The following is an 18183-nucleotide window of genomic DNA, read 5'->3' on the forward strand; positions in this document are numbered from 1 at the left end:
ACCCTCAAAACAAAAAACCCCAAACAGCAACCCAACTTTGGTATGTAAGGGGACAGCGGTAAAGTCCCAACGGATTCAGTTGATGGCTTCAGTGGTTTCCCCGTCAGACTTTAATGATATTCATAAAAATGGGAGGAGCCATAGAAGGACTATTGCAGATGCCATCTCAGCCACTCCCTGGATCTCGCAGAAAGCCTCCCTTTTCTCATCTGTAAATTGGGAATCATATGAATGCCATTCATTCCTCCTTTTGTTCTGAGCCTCCAAAGATGCAAAGCCTTTTACCAACTGCAAAACAGCGTTAAGTGTGGGCTACTGTTCATAGTTTTCTCACTAGGATCAAACACTTTCTAACCCTGCAGCAAGTCAAGCTTAGCCCTGGCAAGTGGACAGTATTTGGGGGAGGACAAGACGCAAGCGATTTCAAGACAGTAGGTTTAGTGGGTGCAAAAGTGCTTGGAGGGTGAAAGGTGATAGAAGCAAAAATAACAATTGTTCTTCCCTCTTTGGGTTTTATCCTTTTTGTCCATTCTCCCTTCACTTCTATTTTCTATGGGGTGTTTCTTGGTTTTGGATTTCGGGTGGGCTTTACGGAGGCAAAGCAGACCATCCCTAGCCCCCACAGTATGAGAAGCATGGAAAGGACCCGGAACAGTTCCTGGTGCCACCTTCTGGTCCATTTGAGTCTATGCATTCATTCCTGTGGGATATTAAGGGCTTTCCCCTCCTCCTGTTGAAAGTGATGAATCAGGGTAGGAGCTCAGCTGTGTGGACAAATAGTGTGGGACAAGCCTGTTTCTAAGCAGGAGCGAGGCTCGGGAGGGTAAGAAGAGTAAGAAGAAAAAAGAAACACATGTCTGTGTTGCTGTCGTTGCAACCACCACAACAAACAAGAAAAAACCCAACACTTTCCACACTGCAGATTGTGCTGCCTCGAGAGAGCCCAGGGCAAACTGTGGATGGCTGGGTGGGTCCTGCCGGATTGAAGGGCCTGACAGTTTGTGATTCCCTGCAACAAATGGTAGTGGTGGGGTGTGCGCGCGCGCGCACACACACACACACACACACACACGCACACGCAAGCTCGCACGCAAGGCTCAGCCTCCAATTTCAGCGCTGGCAGAAGATAACAATTCTCAGTTCGCCTTTCCAGGGTTATTTTTGGCTGGGGCTGTTCGCTGGTGGCAAAAGGTTCAGCCCCCTCCCAGCTCCCTCCCTCGTCCTTGTTCAAAAGAGAAACTTGTGCTCCTAAACTGCCCACTTGCAGGGAGACCGGGAGACTGGGCTGCGGTGGGAGGGGAGAGAGGCTGGGGGGTCTCGGAGAGGTCCCCAAGTCCTGCTCAAGCTCTCACCGACCCCAGGCTGTTTTCTGGCGGAGGGTGTGATCCGGGGAGAAGCGATCGCCCTGGGGGCAGGCTTGGGCCGGGCGCGCGAGGAGGGTCGCCGGGGGCCGGGCTAGCCGGCCTCGGGAGCGGACTTGGGGACGCCCCGAAAGCGACTCCAGCTGGGGCACGACACTGCCAGCGCCTCCGGAGCTCCGGCCCAAGAGGGAGTGGGGCAGGAGCAAACTTTCTTGGGGGGGTGTGAGCCGGACTCTGCCGGGGCGGCGCGGGGAGGGACGGCTGTCGGTGTCGCCGGAGGGCGCAGGGCCGGCGGCGGAGGGGGGGCCGGGGCGCGAGGCGGAGCCCGGGCGCGCCGCCAGGCTGGTGGGGAGGGGGAGGGGGGGTCCGGCGGGCGGCAGATTCCCTCCGGCTCCCGGGAGCCGCGGCAGGACCGGCCAGGAGGCGCCATGGAGGGGAGCCCCATCCCGGTGCTGACGGTGCCCACGGTGCCCTACGAGGACCAGCGGCCGGCCGGCGGCGGGGGGCTGCGGCGGCCCACCGGCCTCTTCGAGGGCCAGCGCAACTACCTGCCCAACTTCATCCAGAGCGTGCTGTCGTCCATCGACCTGCGCGACCGCCAGGGCTGCACCATGGTGGTGGGCAGCGACGGCAGGTACTTCAGCAGGACGGCCACCGAGATCGTGGTGCAGATGGCCGCGGCCAACGGGGTGAGTGACCCGCCCCGGCCGAGCCTCGCTTCCCTCCCGCCGTCACCCCCCCCCCCCCCACACCCGCCCCCCATCCCGGGTCCTCTCCTCCAGCGGCCCGCCGCCGAGGCCCGCAGCCTCCCCACGTCCGGGACGCCCCACGGTGTCAGCGCCCACCGCCCCCAAGGCCTTCAGGGTTCCGCCTCCGGGGACCCCGCCGCGTCGCCCTGACCTCGCCAGGACTCGGCCCGCGTCCCGCACCTGCCCGCGGTCCGGTTGGGCCTTCTCCTCCCCAGCCCTTCACAACTATTTGTTCTGACCCGCGTCCACTGCCCTTCCAACCCGCGCTTCTTCCCTAGGCCAGGAACGCAGTGTTTCCCCCCTTTTTCCTTCTTTTTTTTTTTCCCCTCCCGTGTTCTATCTGCTGTCCCCTCCTTCCACCCTAAATTTTGGCTCCGCCAGAAATTGAACAGGAGTGTTGTCTCAAACACACCCGCGGGTACACACACACACACACACACACACACACACACACACACCAGCGTTGATCCCTGACGCATTTGGCAAGAGTGCACCCTAAAGGTTTTTTTTAATATAAGTGGTTTGTGAACCCAGGGGAATTACTTCACTGTTGATCTGATGAGGGTAGGGATGGGGTGGAGATCAGTTTGATGCTCTACAGCCTGGGCTCACAGTTGTGTCTGTCGGGGTAGCTCTGAATGATCGGAGATGAGGCTTACGATGCCTTCCTTGAAGCAATTCCTAACTCCTCTGCAAGATGCTCTTTGGCGTTTGACTGCGTTTTGTGTCTCTTCCCCCCATTCTGTTTCCCTCCTGATTTCCTCTCTGTTCTCCCACGACCTCTGCAGGCTTCTTTTGCCATCTGAGTTCTCAGACCTTAGGTTTTCCCTTCTTCTCCCTCCTCCCTTTCTGTCCTACAACTAGAAACACCTTCTGGCATCATCCCATACCCCAATTTCCTCCTTCTGCAACCAGGCAGGGCAGCTTTCCCACCATGTCTGCAAGAGGGACCCCTCACTGCAGGGGTCTCTGTGGGAAACATTGTCTAAAAGAGTAATTTCAGTCTTGGTAATACGGTTGGGTGCACGTACATAGCACATTTAAGTGAAATCTCTGCAGATGTGTATGGGAGTGTGAACATTAAAAAAAAGAAAGAAACTGAATGGGGTGCCTGGGTGGCTCAGTAGTTAAGTGTCTGACTTCAGCTCGGGTGATGATCTCGCGGTCTGTGAGTTCGAGCCCCACGTCATGCTCTGTGCTGACAGCTCAGAGCCTGGAGCCCGCTTCGGATTCTGTGTCTCCCTCTCTCTCCGCCCCTCCCCGCTTGTGCTCTCTCTCTCTCTCTCTCTCAAAAATAAACATTAAAAATTTTTTAAAAAAAGACACTAAATAATTATCTGGCATTTGGACTCCCTTTTGCCTTCCTGATCCCCTCTGTTTAGCTTTCTCACCTTCTTTCTTTTTTTAATCTTTAGGGCTGTCCATGCTTCATTTTGTCTACTGTAATTCCCCTCGCTCAGTGTTTTAGGGATGGCGGAAGTGGATTTTTTTTTTTAAGTAAAATAACCCAAAAGCAATTAGGAGAAAAGAGCCGAGGGGTGTGATGGGTGGTGGAGACGATGCTGCTGGAGATTCAAGACTTGTATTTCTCTCTGGTTCCGTACTTGGGATTGATGGAAGTTGGCTTGAATCGGGGAGTTGGAGACAGGTTGACGGACGGTCTTTTACTCTGTCGGACACAGCTGTTCCCGTGGAGTGACGGAGAATAATGGGCCTTGGGGGAGCTGTGGCAGCTTTCATATTCTTTCCCGGGCCACTTTTTCCGGGACATGAGAGAAATATCCGCTCATTTATCGCGGGTGAGATTTGAGAAGCTACAGTTGTTGATTTGCACGGGCAAATGATTATGAAGCTTTCTTATTTCTTGGCACGCTTGATGATCAGGACTCCACGACGTCTTCAACGGGTCTCCTCTGATAAATACATTTCATTTACGTTAAGGGTAGAGTTGATTGTAGGAGATAGTGTATGTTAATAAATGGTTAAGATAGAGTCACACTTACCCTGGTGGTTGTTCCGTGGGACAGAATGACAAGTTAAAATACACGTATAAGCACCATCTCTTAAAGTATCCGAAAGCATTATTTCTAAAATCGGTGGGTATGGGCGAAGGGAATGGTCCACATTTATCAGTGTTTCAGGCAGCCAGTTTTAGCCTATTTTTTTCCTCATTTTGTTCACCTTCTTGAGGGCTTTTGCTGAAGCGAATGAATGACCTGAAGGCTGGCTTCAGGAGAACGGGGGTTTACCAAAAGCCAGACTGGTCTTGAATGATGGGTAATTGATGAGAAGGTGCTTGCCCCCTGACTTGGCCTGCGGAGTTACACTCAGGAATGAGGAGTTTTGATTCTGAAAGCTTTTGATTCTTGCTTTTTTAAAAAGAGTTCGCGTTAGATATTCATAATAGGCTAGAAAGATTGTAGAAACATACAATGTATTCTCTTGGAACTGACTTGGATGTGACTGTGTGGGTTGCATTCTCTGTATCTGAAAAATCTTGGTTTTGATAGAAAAAGTTAATTTTACTATACAGTTTAATGTTAAAAAAACCCGGCAGTTGCTCTTTGATTATATAATTGCTGAAGGGGAACAGAAGTTTGGAATTTCCAAAATGGTGGATGGCACTACTTATGTTTTAATATACCATCGAGTTTGAAATAGCTTCTCAGACATATACCTATTCAATTTGGGATAAAATTTTTTTATTATAAAATTATGAAAATTTCAAACTTCTGGAAAAGTGGGGAGAATAGATAAATGACATCCGTATGCCCATACTCTAGATTGTTCACATTTTTTTTCTATATATGTTCCATCTTTTTTTGAGGGCTCATGTATTTTAAAGTATATTAAAGAAAATGACATTTTATCCCTAAATTCAGTGTGGATCTGTAAAAACTGAGAACCATTTTCTTGATAGTTACAATATCATTATCATCCCAAGTAAAATAAAACATGATTTCTTTATATCGTTTATTACCCAGTACACATTCAGATCTCCTCAATTATTCTGAAATGTCTTTCATAGCTATTTTTTCAGACTAGTTTCTTCTACTCAAGGAACACACAGTGGATTTGGTTATTTGTCTTAAGTCTCTTTTAATCTAGAAAATACCTCCCTCTTTATTTTTATTTCGTATTAATGAAACTGACTTGTTGAAGAGACTAGCTTGATTGGTTGTCCTGTAGAATGCTCCTCTCTGCCCCCGACCCTTACTTGAATTTTCTGATCTTTTTTTTTTATGGTGTCATTTAACTTTTCACTATATTTCCTGTGTGTGCGTGTGTGTGTGTGTGTGTGCGCGCACGCTAGAAATTAGTTCTAAAGGTTTCATTAGATTCAAGCTCAATATTTCTTTTCTTTTTCTTTTTTTCTTTTGCAAGACAATTTTATAGGCACTGATGTATATTCATGTTATATCTTGTTAGGAAACATTCTCTGGTTGACCCATTATTCATGATGCTGAGATGATTATAGGGCTATTGTGGTGATTGCCTCTATCTTCCAGTATTTTCCCCCTTGAAACTAGCCAGTAGCCTGCAGAGTGAACTTTGTACCATGTGAATATCCCTTTCCTATCAACTTTTATATGATGGTTTGAGCGTCTGTTAATGATCCTGGCTTGAGTGGTTTATTTCATTAGGGTTTGCAAAATGATTTTTGAATTCTCTAATTCCATCCACATGTGTTTAGCTGCATTTTCTTATGAACTGGGCATTTTCCTCACTATTGGGCTATTTGGTTATTCTGTAATACAGTTCCTTCTGGAACAGCAGAATACATGTTCATCTTTCTCTCTTTCAAAAATGTTTATTTTTGAGAGAGAGAGAGAGAGAGAGAGAGAGAATGGGGGAGGGCAGAGAGAGAGAGCGGGGGACAGAAGATCCAAAGTGGGCTCGCACTGACAGCAGGGAACCCTATGAGGGGCTCAAACTTGGCAACTGTGGGATCATCTGAGCTGAAGTCAGATGCTCAACCAACTGAGCCACCTCGGTGCCTCTCTTTCCCTTTTTAAATTACCACCTTTCAGAATAAGGATTTGGTGAAATAGCTACTTCTGCTGGTGACACGTGAATTTTGTTTTGCTCTTCCTCTTTTGAATATCACTATGGACTCTTGAATTTGTATACAATGAATTTGAATGGATTAGTAAATAAAGGAGAAGAGATTTTTTTAACCTGTTTTTGTAATTTTTATGTGGCTGTGTGAACTTATCTAAAAAGTCCCCAGAAGTATTTTAATTCTCTTTTAAAGATACAAACTGTGTCATACTATATAGAGCGAAAGAAAAATACTAAGTATGAAGAGTAAAGAGCATCATTTAAAAGAACTGGGAAACTTTATTGCTAATTTAAACTTAGTTTGTAACTGATCTTTTATCCTATTTCTTTTTCCATCTGCTTCAGGTACTCTGCAGGGGTTTAAATTCTCTAGGTGTCAATTTATTCTAATCTCATGAAGATTTCAAGAGCTAAATGCAAATAATGGCTACATTATGAATAAATGCCTTTGCCTTCCTCTGGGTGGATCCATGTGTGACTAAGGGCGTCTCTCTCTCTCTCCTCTTTGTTCTAATCTTTTTTTTTTTTTTTTTAAAGTCCTAAAATACCTTTAATACTGGACAGATGGCAGCGCTGTGTCTGCCTCAAGACATTTCTGACTTTAGAATTTCTAAAGTCTTCTGTCTCTGGAGATGACACTGTGTATCATTGCTGTCCGATAGAACTTTCTATGGTGGCGGAAAGGTTCTGTAATCTGTCCTAGGCACTAGTCACATGCGATTATCAAACACTTGAAATGCACCTGCTATGACTGAAGAACTGAATCTTACATGTGCCCTCCTCAGTGCCCATCACCCAGTTTCCCTCCCCGCCCCCCATCCCCAGCCCCACCATCTACCCTGTTTGTTCTCTGTATTTAAGAGTCTCTTACGGTTTGCCTCCCTCCCTATTTGTAACTATTTTTTCCCCTTCCCTTCCCCCATGGTCTTCTGTTCAGTTTCTCAAGATCCACATATGAGTGAAAATATATGATACCTATCCTTCTCTGACTGACTTATTTCACTCAGCGGAATACCTTCCAGTTCCATCCATGTTGCTGTAAATGGCAGGACTTCATTCTTTCTCGCTGCCATATAACTTAACATTTAAAATCTAGTATTTTTTTCAGCGGAGCCAGACCGTTACAACCAAAAGCAACTTGAAGTTAACTAAAGTAGGGCACCCAATGCTACCAAGGCATATTTGGCAAACCCAAACGAGATTTCGTCCTATGATAACCACACTCTCTTTTGGCTTTAGCCTGGGAGACAATGAGGTATGGTGGAAAAATCAGTGTGCCGGCAGCTGGAAGGCTCACTTTCTTTTCCTAGCTCTGTCGTACAAGTTGCAGACCAAATGCTTCAGCCCCTTGAAATACCTAGAAACCACTTGTTTCCTCATCTATAAATTGGGTATGACAGCATGGCTGAATTATCCTGGGAATCAAATGGAGAGCTGCCAGCAAAAGCATTTTGTAACATCCGTAGCTTTAAGAAGTGTCAGGGAATATTATTGCGGCCCGTGAATACATCTCATACAATAATGATTTGACTGCATGTATTGAACAGAACGGCATAGAGCTCTGTTGCACGTTTTAGCCGAGAGAAAATCCTTTTGTTGATCGGCCACACACCATACTGGCTATGGGATAATCACCAATGGTAATAGTAATGTTAGCACTACCGTTCAGCTTACAGAATTCAAGAACTCCTCGATGCCTTGTGAAGTCTTTTAGGGGTAGAAGTTGAAGGGCAGTGGTATGAAGAAGGCTGGGTCAGCAAGGGACTTGGGTGTGGCTTCGAGAAGGTTGCTTACACTGACTGTGTTTGATTCTAATGGGCCACGAAAAGGTGGTTGTTTCAAAGAATGGGAATGCACCTGCCTTGACATTTCTTAGAACTATCTGGGTTACGAATTTTGATGTGGCCCCAAAGAAAAAGGGAAATAGATTTGCAAGGGAGGCAGGGTGGGATGTGGCGGTGTGTGGGATGTCCAGAGGGAAGCAAGCCGGTGTCTCAACACCGAAACCTTCTTTCCTGGAATGGATCTGGAAACCTGGGCTGGGTCGGCTTCAGGTCTTGTCTCCAGAAGGGAAACAGAACCGGATGGTGACTGCTCTGCATTTTCCGGTGTTCACTACAGAATAGGTGAATGGAATGAGCTGCTGTGGCCCAGACATTAGGAAGAGCAGGTTTGGGATACACAAGAAAGCCCTCAAGAGACTGCTAGAACTTTATCTTGCTTCCCCTCCCAAATCCCCATCCCTGGGTTTTGGAAGTGGCAAGTCTATTATATGAGAAATAGCAAATTTTAGGGTGTCCTTGGCTCCATCCATCTTCCTGTTCAGTTAGTTCATCCTTGAATCTTTTAGCCTCAAGCCTTCATTCACTCTTTTTTTTAATGGGGAAGGAAAAGGAATGGGAGAGGTTTTGTGAACAGCTGGGCCCTCCCAGTTGCTGGGGTGGGTTATTTTAAGCTTTGTTGAATGTGTCCAGAGACCCAGATGACATTTTTAACTAAGCTACTTTATTAAATCTTGGGATAAAGCATAATGATGTTTATTGAACACACACACACACACACACACACACACACACACATACACACACACACACACACACACCAGCAACATTATGTGTGAAACTTGCCCTACGAATTTTCTATAAAACATCTGTTCTCTCTGAGCCCTTTGTGAACTATGCAAGTTTGATAGTTTCTGTTAAGACTTGAGGGACAGAAGTTGGAACCTAGTTTTGAGGAATCTAAGCATAGGTATTGGCTTCACTAACCTTAACCTCTATCTTTTGGGCCCTAGCCACTCTTGTGTTAGACAACAGTAAGGTAAGCGAATCCTGTAATAGGATTTGAACAGGATTATTTGAGAATAATAGGCAGGGGGATAAAAAGGTCTGGATTTCCCAGGGATTTTTAAATCGAAGGTAGAAAGCTCAGTGTCCTTTGTTAGCCTACAGCTTTGACAGTTAATTGCCAGCACTCATGATTTGGCCAATATGCCTTTAATGTTTACACTTGCATAGCCAAAGGAAAAGCTTTGGGTCCTTTTATCTGACTTGACTCTCACTGATTACGAATAAGAGGATATCTGGAATATATACAAGGCTTGTTAACATCCACATTTTCTTAAGCTTTAAATACCTTTCATCTCCTATATTTTTAGTGATGTCAAATTTTGGAGTGATGCTTGTATTCGTAGGAAGAGAAAATTTTCAGGAACGCTCAATCTCCAAAGAAATCCTTCCCTTGGCATAAAGTCACAGAAATTTTCTTTCCCTTTCCAAGTCTCTACCTATAGGTGTTTTGCATAAATATAATATTTAATTCTTGCCCTTCTATTATTTTCCTCTAAGAAGAGTCCTCTTTTGTGGCTAGGGGTATCTGGTTTTGTTTTTAGGGCTTTCTAATGGAAAGAGAAAAGTTGAAATCAGAAGACCAGAGTTTATTCTATTTGGCAAAAGATGCCACAGAATACTGGGAGGAGAGTTTTATAACAAATGGTTAATATACGTAGTGTATGAAAAGCTTTCCCAAGTTAGTAAAAAAAATTCAGAAAATTCAGAAGAACTATTGTCAACTACAACGACAAACACCTGAAAAGGACATCCTCATTAATAACTGAAGAAATAGAAACAAAAAAAAAAATCCATCAAGATGAAAAATTGAAAGCACTCAGGGTTGGCGTGAATGTTGGAAAATTGTCATGTTAAATCGACATGTTAAATTGTCATGTTAAATGGGAGTTAAATCGATAAACCTTTTGGCTGGGCATTTTGGCAGTGTGTGTCAAAAGTAATGGACTATTTATCCAATAATCCAAGAATCCCTTAATCTAAGAATCTATCCTGTAAATTTCCTGATACGAATGTGGAAGCGTCTACGTACAAGAATACTCACTGCCGCTTTTGCAAAAGAGAAACGTGTAAACATTTATATGTTTAACAGGAGAGAACAGGTACATAATTTATGGCACGGTCACACCATGGATGCATTAAAACGCATGAACAAAGGAGGTGGACCTATATGGACATGAAAAGGCTGTGAATGATCGTTTATATTCAGTGAAACAAAGCAATTAGTAGGGGATCATGGGTAGCATGATGCCACTGTTGGGTAGGCATAGAAAATAGGGTTGGAAGGACATACTCCAGCTAACAGGTAACAGTGAATACGTCTGGGGTATGTGGGTGCATAAGGCGGGGGAAGGAGAATCTTCTCCCTTACTACATCATATACTTCTCTTTACTAAATGATCATCCATGGATGTGCATTGCTTTGGTCATTCAACACATCAGTAAAGAATAACAAAGCAAAAAGGAGAAGCTCTGGGTTCGAATGATGACACTACCATTTGTAACTTATATGACCGTGGCGAAGTCACCTGGCCTTCTGGGATTTGCTTCCTCCTTTATCAAAATAGGGAAGGTAAAACCACTTTCTACACATCTTCCAGGGTGGATGGGACGATTGAAGACGGTAACGGATTATTAGGAGTAATTTATTCACGTAACACAATTATCACCAAACTCTTTCCCTCCGAATAGAATAAAAGGACATGTGCACGTGTGCATTTTCTTTTAGTCTCGGTAGCTTTACGGATCAGAAAATGCCCGTTGCTGTGGAGATCACAGTTCTTTGGTAAGGCTTCTACTGGACTTTTGGTACTCCTCCATGCTGCGGGCTAAGGCTTGGGCGGTGACTCCTGAAGTCACCATCCCGTCCCCGCTTCTCGTGTGTGCACACGCCACTCATGCCACACACACACACACACACACACACACACACACATGCACACACACACCCTGCTTCGGACATCGAGGTGGCAACAGCTGCTCTGGCATGGACTTGAACTCAAAGGATTGTTTTTCTTCGCAGGGTCTGTGCATTATTTCCTGTTACGAATTAGCCGAGTCCGGGCCAAGCTTTTCCACACCTTAAACCTTTCTGAGGCTCGCGCTGTGTTAAAGCAGAACACCCCTCTACCGAAGCCAGCTCTTAATCTGCTCGTTTCATGAGGATTTTCCAGCCTAATGGACTGGGCCACGTGAGAGATTACTGAGAGGAACAGACCAGGCAGAGGCTAAGAGACTCCACGCTAATCTGCCGAGGCGTCTGAAAATGCACAGCTGTGGGCACTAGAGATGCGTTCAAGTGTTCGGGCAGGATGTTTGTCAGGGGTGCCTGGTCCTGCAGCCTTGCTGAATGTTTGGTTAGGAGGCATAATCTTTTTTTGGATAGCATCTCCCAAACGTAAAGTGACAGATGCTAACGCAGAATATAATACAGAAGACCCAGCCCTGCTGTCATAAATAACAGTAAATTGTTGAATCTTGCTGAGTTGTAAATCTTTTATTGCCAGGGGTCTTTAGTTCACTGTAACAGAGTATAAGGAGTGGGGGCTCTTAGCAAATGGCCTGTGATTATTTCCCAACCAGACAGAAATGGGTCTGATGGAATTTATTTAACAAGCCACATAAATGCATTTTAATGGATTGTGACAACTTCTCTGAAAAAAAAAACCACATGGCTATAGAGACTGAGTTTTGAGGGGAACATATAGGCACATATACGTGTGTGTGTGTGTGTGTGTGTGTGTATCTTCATGTATATATGTGTGTGTGTGTATATATACATATATATAATTTTTTTCTGTCTACCTATAAATGTGCCAGATGGAAAGTATTCTTAAGCATTTAGAAAGTTTATCAAATAGCTGATGTGTGTGCACATGTGCACAGAACTCCCCCTCCTCCAAATATATGTCTTCTTCCCTGGATGTATTCAGGAGGAGAGTAGACCAGATTTCAGAAACATATGAAGCCTGCATAGACCCGAAGGAGGTGACTTAATGTTCCCAAATGATCTATGTTTCTATGATAATGAATAGAACTTGTGCTGGAGTCGGATGGGCTGAAAGTAAGAAATAAAAGTAATATAAATCATACTGTTCTAGGCAGGAATCTGTCTTGCAGGGACAGCTTTCTGCAGTGAGCTCAACACCACGGGTAAGTTAGGAGATCGGCATAGCACATAGCAGGAGACAGTACACGTCAGAGGCACAGACAGGGGCAAGGAAAGAAAAAGATGCAGGTCACGACAGGGGTACAGACATGGTCCTGTCACTCCTTACCACGGGCGTCAGCAGCTTCTCAGTCAGGAGGCCTGGTGGTCGAAGAAAAAAGACCTTGTACTTACATAGGCAGGTTACAACTAATTTGCTATTTCATTATTGGCAGGCTACATTCAGTTTACCTGATTTTGTAGCGTGGTTTTAGTCCTCAAACGCTTTTTAGTTTCACATCTAAAAACCTCGGGTGGAAGAACGCTTTTATATTAGTCTATGAAGGATGGTACATTTAAATAACGGAAGACTATATAGACGCTAAAATCGCGTTGTGGAAGAATAGTCAGTGACCTAGAGACACAGACAGCAGGGAAGGGCTGGGTATATTAAGTGAAAGATGTAGGTGACAGAAAATCCCTTCTGCAAAAATATGGAACTATGTAAATGAAAGAGACAGAGAGAGAAAGGGAAACGGAGATACCAAGATACAAACAGTACACACAGAAAGTTAACAGTGTTCATTTTTAGATTTACAGATCACTCTTATTTTCTTCTTGCTGATGTGTTCTTCCTAAATGTTCAAAAAAGGAATGTATATAATATATAAGTAATTATATATATTTACTGAATTATATATATTGCATATAATTATATACAATATATTATATATAGTATATAAGTATATATTATGTTGTATTATATTATATTATATTATATACAATATATATTATATATACTTACTTAATTATATATATTTACATAAATATATGTAATTATATATAAGTGTATATATAATATATATGTATATATATTATACACTTATATACACACATATAACACATATAACATATCTACACATATATGTTATATACAATGTATATTATATACATATAATATATACATGCACATGCACACATAACACACATAACATGTACACACATGTGTTATATATTACATATATACATGTTACATATGTATACATATACACACCTATGTAATATATAACATATGTTATGTGCATATGTATATGTATAATATGTATATATAATATACATTATATATAATGTATATATGTATATATATAGCATATGTGTTATATATATTTGTAATTAGAAAACCATTGTAGGTTAGCAAAACAACAAATTCATTCAATTGCTATGAATTACGGAATTCACACCTAAGAATTAAGAAATGGTACGAGGAAGAGGAAGGAAAGCAAGGGTAGGGCCCTGAGTATTTATTTGGTGCCAGACACTGAGCTGGAGCTTGCTTACATTACCTCCTCTCACCCTCCATCCGTTAGATAATAAAACCAAGAGACAGAATCACCTTGCCCGAAGCCACATAGCTAGCAGGTGGCGAGGCAGTTTGTATCTCCTTTCTTGTTGGATCCCTAAATCTCAGATCATCTCTGGGCACTCAACTCTGCCTTCTTGACCCAGGTAGATCCAGCGGTTCCTATCCTGGTCTTCGTTTGGATTGATCACTTCATAAAACAGCAGCAAATAGACCCTTTCTTATTTTATTTTTTAAACATTTATTTATTTTTAAGACAGAGAGAGACAGAGCATGAACGGGGGAGGGTCAGAGAGAGGGAGACACAGAATCCGAAACAGGCTCCAAGCTCCGAGCTGTCAGCACAGAGCCCGACGCGGGGCTCGAACTCACGGACCGCCAGATCATGACCTGAGCCGAAGTCGGCCACTTAACCGACTGAGCCACCCAGGCGCCCCGACCCTTTCTTATTTTAGTGAGCCAAGTTCTGTACCTTAACGTGAAGATTGCAGTATTTTCCAAGCACTGAATTACCTAAATACCAGAAGGGACAGAAGTTCTAATATCACCGCCCCCAGATTGCACCTGAGGAAGACTAGATGGCCTGATTCTCAATGACCTCTTGAGAAATAGGACTTGGGCCAAACTTCTGGATGCCTGCAACCTCTCCGCACCTGTCCGGAAGTTAGGGACTGAATGCGAAATCCATCTTGGTTCGATTCTAGTGGGCTCTCGTCTCCCCTTCCAGCCCCTAAGTGTGTGCATACAGACTTCCAGGGGGACGGGAAGCTGAGGATGGGCTGTTACTCCCATCTGGTCTCCATGTAACAAAGCCTGTAACTGCATAATTATCCATGTGCAAATGGAGAAGTCCCTTGATGTTTGGATAACCACATCCATGTCTTGAGTTTGTTATTTCTCAAAATTCCACTTAGCCGTCTCCTGCTTCCTCATGTACCGCACTGCACAAAGCCTGGCGGCCCTCCCTGGCAGCTGGGGCTGAAAGGCGGAAGGACGCCCTGCCATCATGGCAGCCTGGCTTTGGCCTTTCTTCATGGGTTTTGGTTTTTGTTTAGCCGAGAAGACAGGAAATATGTCTTTGTGTATCTGGCTTTCCATGCACTCTGGAGATGGCCGTGGCGGTGGCTGTGTGGTCCCGCACAGCACTCTCTCTGTGAACCATCAAGGAAGCTTCTGTTTATTGTTCTTTTTGTGCTCGGATTCACTTCGGGAATTGCAGGGCTGTGACACTGCGAGTGGAGAATATTGAGGAATGTCATGCTTACTTTTTCTTTTCTCGCTTTGGGACTCTTTTTAACAAATGACTTATTTAAGGCTAAAAGGAAATCATCCGGGGGGAGGCATAGTTAAGGGAGTTCGTTCACACATGAAAACAATCCCGTACTCATTAGTGTTCCGTGACCGGGGAAAACTCACGTGGCGTCAAAATTCTGCCCCTGCTCTGAGATCCTCGCCTGCGGCTTTCAGCTGCACAGCGCTGCTCTCTAGGACTTTGACTTAATTAGAAACTGTGAACTCGTGGCTAAATCTAATTTAGGAGAATCGTCGTCAGCGACGATGCTACGCCCATGCAGGGGTGCAGCAGTCCTGCCGCGGTCCAGGTGAGGTTTCAGAGCTGATGGGAGGTACTGACAGCAAGTTAGGAGAACGGACACAGCGAGATGGGTTAAGTACCCGCAGCCGGGAAATGTGGCTAATTGCATGCTGCCCCCTGCTCCGCCCGCTCTGTCCTAAGATTTTAGGAGTCCCGGCTCAGTAGGAACAAGCTCAGGCCGTGTCTGTCTGTGTCTCTGTGTGTCTGGAAAAGCGTGTGTCTCTCGTTTGCCCCTGTGACAGTGTTCACGTGGCTACCTGGGATCCGTACGTGTGTGCCACCTGTTGCGTGTGTACGTGACCGTGCACTCGGGTCCACTTTGCCCCTCTTTCCAAGCGGGAACAGAAGGACGTGTTCCTCGGTGGCAGGAAAGCCCACCCTGGTCCCCCCCTCCTCCAGCCAAAACCAGATCACGTGGAAACTGGAGAAAGCCCCATGAGGGGGGGGTCAGGAGGGAGCAGCAGAATGCCTTGACGTGGACCCCCCCCGGGCTGCGGTCTGGGTTTCACTCGGGAATACAAGTCAGATGCTGCCTCAATGCCGTAAACAAAGCCAACGCTACTTGTGTAAGTAGACTGACTCCTTGCACTGCAACGGTCTGCTACATTGGCCCGGGGGGGATGGGGAGCGTTCCTAGGGCTTCTGTTGGAAAGTGAAATGGTAGTTTAAGGGATAACCTGTTGTCTGGAAGTGAATTTGAAGTGTTGGAGGAGGGGGATGCAATTCGGGGGAGGCAGCAGCGTAATTTGTGTCACGGTTCGTTTCACGAAGGGTTTTTGTCTTTATGGAATCTCATCTCCAGTGAATTTTCACAACCCTGCCCCCTCTCGGCTTTGCAGACAAAAACATGGAGCATCAGAAAAGTGACGTGATTTTCCCTAGTCGGGGGTAGAGAGGCAGGACTCACATCTCCATCTTTTAACTTTGAAAGTGAGTGCTCTTTGCTTCAACAACAGGGCTTCCGAAGGCTCTATTTCTTTGATCAATTACTAGCTCTTGAAACCACATTTTCCCCAATGACGTTTGTCTTGGGATGACTGGTAGAGGCAGAGCTGACGGAAGACGAGGAAACAGCCACGCAGAGCAGAGGGTGAGGTGAAGAGGAAGGACAGAGATGGTGTGATGCGGCCACCAACCCGGGAATGCAGGGCGGCCACCAGAAGGTGGTAAAGGCCTGGATCAGATTCTCCCCTGAAGCCTTCAGAGGAAGGGGGCCCTGCTGGAGTTCAGACTTCTGGCCTCCAGAACTATGAGAGACTCACTCTGTCTGGTTTTTAAGCCACCACGTTTATGGCAATTTGCTACATCAGAGCCTCAGGAAATGAATATAGATTTTGCGTTTGTTTAGAGATTTTTGTTTTAGTTTCTCACGGCTGCTGTAACCAATTGCCATTAACACGGTGGCTTAAAACAACAGAAATTTCGTCTGTCACAGTTCTAGAGGCCAGAAGTCCGAAATCCAGCAGGGCCGTGCTGCCACTGGGGCCTCTAAGGGAGAATCATTCCGTGCCTCTTATGGCTTCCGGTGGCTCCCACATTCTTTGGCATTCCTTGGCTTGTGGCCACTTTCCTCTGATCTCTGCCTCTTCCTCTGGATGTTTCTTCTCTCCTGTGTCTCTCCTTCAGTGAGAACAAAGTTCCTTCCCCACCATTATGGAAGTGGTCCAAATGCAATCAACCTGCCACCAGCTGGTTAGCTGATCACCTCGGGAATGATGCCATATTGGGAACTCACTGTTGGTCTCTGCTCCTGGCAGATCACACACCCAGTGGTGGCCGTAGCCAGGTTGGCTTTGGCGAGAGGAAATCCATGTTGCTGAGCCCATGTATAACCTCCCTTCTTGCCACTGTGGCCGCTTTGTTCCTGAGCCCGTCGGTCAACGACGCGAGTGGCTGGGGTAAGAAGCTGACCGGTATTCACAGAATAGGTCATCCTACCCACTTGATTTGTAAAGTCACTCTCTGCTCAAGTCACTTTTTAGTGAGCATTCGCAGGGGATGCAAATATCGTCGTGATTTCCCGTGTCTTACCTTAGAAGAACTGTCACTTACTCTCATGTATCTTCTCCAGCCCTTATCATGCCTCAGATGCCCCCCAACTAGATTTATATTCAGCCTACAGCCCTACCCCATTTTTATGGTATCGGTGGTTTAATGAGCAGGGCTACCTGGGTAAAATTTCCAGATAATTCAAACTTAATCTTCTGCTAATCAGTGATAACCAGAATGTTAAAGGGTGAACTTTTATTCAAGTATTTTTTTTCTCACATTAACCTTCTTAAACAGAATATATAGTACCTTTTCAAAAAAGAAATCATTGAGATTCATTTCAGATATAAAGTTGGTCTATAATCTTGACTACTTAACAAATGAGTTGTACCTATTTATTTTTGTATTTCTTCCAAGTCCTGGTCACAAGGCATATAGAACTTTACATTGTGGTAATAGCGTAACACTTACTTTGTATTCGGCGTTTTTGATTTAGCATTAAAGCGTTGTCTGTGTTCCTTCTATACCATTTAAGAAAATGTCATTTGTTATAGCAAGTAAGCCTTTTTAACAGTAAACAACTTTTATTGCCTTTAAACACAGTGGAGAGTTATTTCTCACCCCTGTCAGAGGGTTTTGGCTGTTGAGCAAAGACTCTTGGCTTCCATCTTGTGGCTCTGTATCTCCTAGGGCCACAAGGGCCGCGTGTTCACCTGCACGGAGTCTGTGGAAGAGGAACTAGGCACACGAGGTACATCTGTTTCTCACCATCCTTAGCCCAGAAGGCACAGGCGTTACTTCTGTTCCGTTCTCTTGTTCACGTATCGTCTGCTGTGAGATTAGTCGTGTGGCCACACTAGATGCAAGGGTGGTCTGGGAAATGTAGCCCCTGGCTGGGGGCTGGAGGGGGGTGCTATTCAGTGACACGTCTGTCCTGTGGAAGCGGATCATAACGTTTTGTGGGCTGTGAACCAAGTCTACCGCAGCTGCACAACCTTGGTAATTATCCTTTAAAATGGCTGAGGAATATTCTATATGTTGGTGCATCACGCTTTACTTGATAGGTCCTTCATT

The 18183-nt window shown here is 45.1% G+C and overlaps 1 protein-coding gene across 1 annotated transcript in view; it reads left to right on the forward strand.

Annotated features, from left to right (window-relative positions):
* Window positions 1-1722: 1722 nt before the first annotated feature.
* Window positions 1723-18183, forward strand: part of PGM5 (phosphoglucomutase 5) — a 183106-nt gene continuing 166645 nt past the window's right edge. The window contains exon 1 of the mRNA XM_042964222.1: window positions 1723-2050. Coding sequence (XP_042820156.1) covers window positions 1790-2050 — 261 coding nt within the window. The 5' untranslated portion in view covers window positions 1723-1789. The remainder of the gene's footprint in view (window positions 2051-18183) is intronic.

The sequence above is a fragment of the Panthera tigris genome, chromosome D4 (assembly GCF_018350195.1).
Source record: "Panthera tigris isolate Pti1 chromosome D4, P.tigris_Pti1_mat1.1, whole genome shotgun sequence".
Taxonomy (NCBI): domain Eukaryota; kingdom Metazoa; phylum Chordata; class Mammalia; order Carnivora; family Felidae; genus Panthera; species Panthera tigris.